The 1524-nt window shown below is 64.8% G+C and overlaps 1 protein-coding gene across 1 annotated transcript in view; it reads left to right on the top strand.

The window, feature by feature from the left end:
- Positions 1 to 1366: 1366 nt before the first annotated feature.
- CD248 (CD248 molecule, endosialin) overlaps positions 1367 to 1524 on the top strand; it is a 9153-nt gene continuing 8995 nt past the window's right edge. The window contains exon 1 of the mRNA XM_010837834.1: positions 1367 to 1503. Within this exon, the coding sequence (XP_010836136.1) occupies positions 1367 to 1503 (137 nt within the window). The remainder of the gene's footprint in view (positions 1504 to 1524) is intronic.

Consider the following 1524-nt stretch of genomic DNA (forward strand, 5'->3'; position numbering starts at 1 on the left):
GTGAGTTGCTGAGAAGACCCTCGTGGGGGATGTGGTGACCCCACTGGCCAGGCAGGAGGCAGAGGCCGGCAGCACTGGGCGGGGAGGCCTGAGCTCATCAGATTCCAGCCTGAGTGATTCATGGGAAGTGCCTGGGGAAGGCGGGCCGGGGGAACGGTCCAGGGGCCTGGGGCTTGGGAGGCCCAAGTGGGCCTGGGACCAGAGGGTCTTGGGACCAGAGCAAGCCTCTAGTCTGATACGGGGGAGGCTTTTGGCGGGGGGGAGGTGGCCCCGGCCTGAAGGGGTGTCTGCTGGGTCTGGCTCCTGGACAGGGCTTAGGACATGGAACCAAGTCGCAGAATGAGACAAACAGTCCCTCGCCCATCCCGCCCGGGGCCTGGGCCCCTGACCCCATGCCTTCCCAGCCCCAACAGCTGGGTGTCTTTAGCAAGGGTTAGGCCAAGGGTGGTGGAGCAGGGGTGGGGTGACCTTCACGGCCATGTCGGCCCCTCGGGCCCTCAGGCAGGCAGCCCCGTGACCCCCAGAGGCCTTGAGTGGCTGGACCAGCCTGGCTCAGTCAGGGCCCACGGGGTTCCAGACCCTCGCTGCCCTGCCAGGCAAGGCCTCTGCCAGAGAGAGCTGAGGACGTGCCTGTCCCAGCGCCAGGGATGTTTTCCTGCCGGAGTCCTCAGCTCCTGCTCCCCCTCGAAGCCCCCTGCCTCCCAGGCAAGGACCCAGCTCCTCCTGCAGGGTGACAGGAAGAGAGGATGGGGTTGGGGACAGGCCGCGGGTGCAGGAAGTGCCTTTCTTGGAACTCGGCACCAAAATAGCCCACTCTGGGTCTCAGTGTCCCACGGGGGAGGTGTGTGTCACCAAGGAGACCCTCACCAGGGCGGGGCCTGAGCTGACCTCAGCCTGGCTCCTGCCTGCCTCTCTCCCACCCCTCCCGCCCCTTGACAGCCCTCACCAACCCCCCGCCTCCCCCCCTCCAACCCCGCTTGGGCTCTGCTCCACTTTGAAGTCCTAACATAAATATCATGTCTGCTTGGGTTCCCCTTCCCGGCCTGGTCACAGCCCCCAGACCTGGCTCCCACCCCAGCCAGCCCTGGGGCTTCGAGCCAGGGGAGAGGGGGAAGGCTTAGACCACCCAGGGAAGGCTGTGAGCCAGAGACCATGGGACAGGATGGGGGGGACTCTAGAGGGGAGACACCGAGGAGGGCCGAGAACAGAGAGACAGACCCCAGAGACCAACAAGGGGGACCATCCCAGGGACAGGAGAGGAGACAGAGGGACCCCAGAGATAGGCAGGGGAGCTAGAGACCCTGACAGAGAGGCGAGAGAGAGAAGAGAGGAAGACACCCTACAGTCAGAGGGAGGGAAATGGGACATGGAGGTCCCTGGGGATTTGATCAGCAGGAAGACGGTGGATGCAGAAACGTCCCTGGAGATGGGAGGACCAACCATCCTCATTTGTGGGACCGAGGAGGAGGCTCCAGGGGCAGGGGACTTGCCCACTGAGACCAGGCAAGTCCTCACAAAACCGGG

This window comes from Bison bison, unplaced genomic scaffold (assembly GCF_000754665.1).
Source record: "Bison bison bison isolate TAMUID 2011002044 unplaced genomic scaffold, Bison_UMD1.0 scf7180017864080, whole genome shotgun sequence".
In the NCBI taxonomy this organism is placed as follows: domain Eukaryota; kingdom Metazoa; phylum Chordata; class Mammalia; order Artiodactyla; family Bovidae; genus Bison; species Bison bison.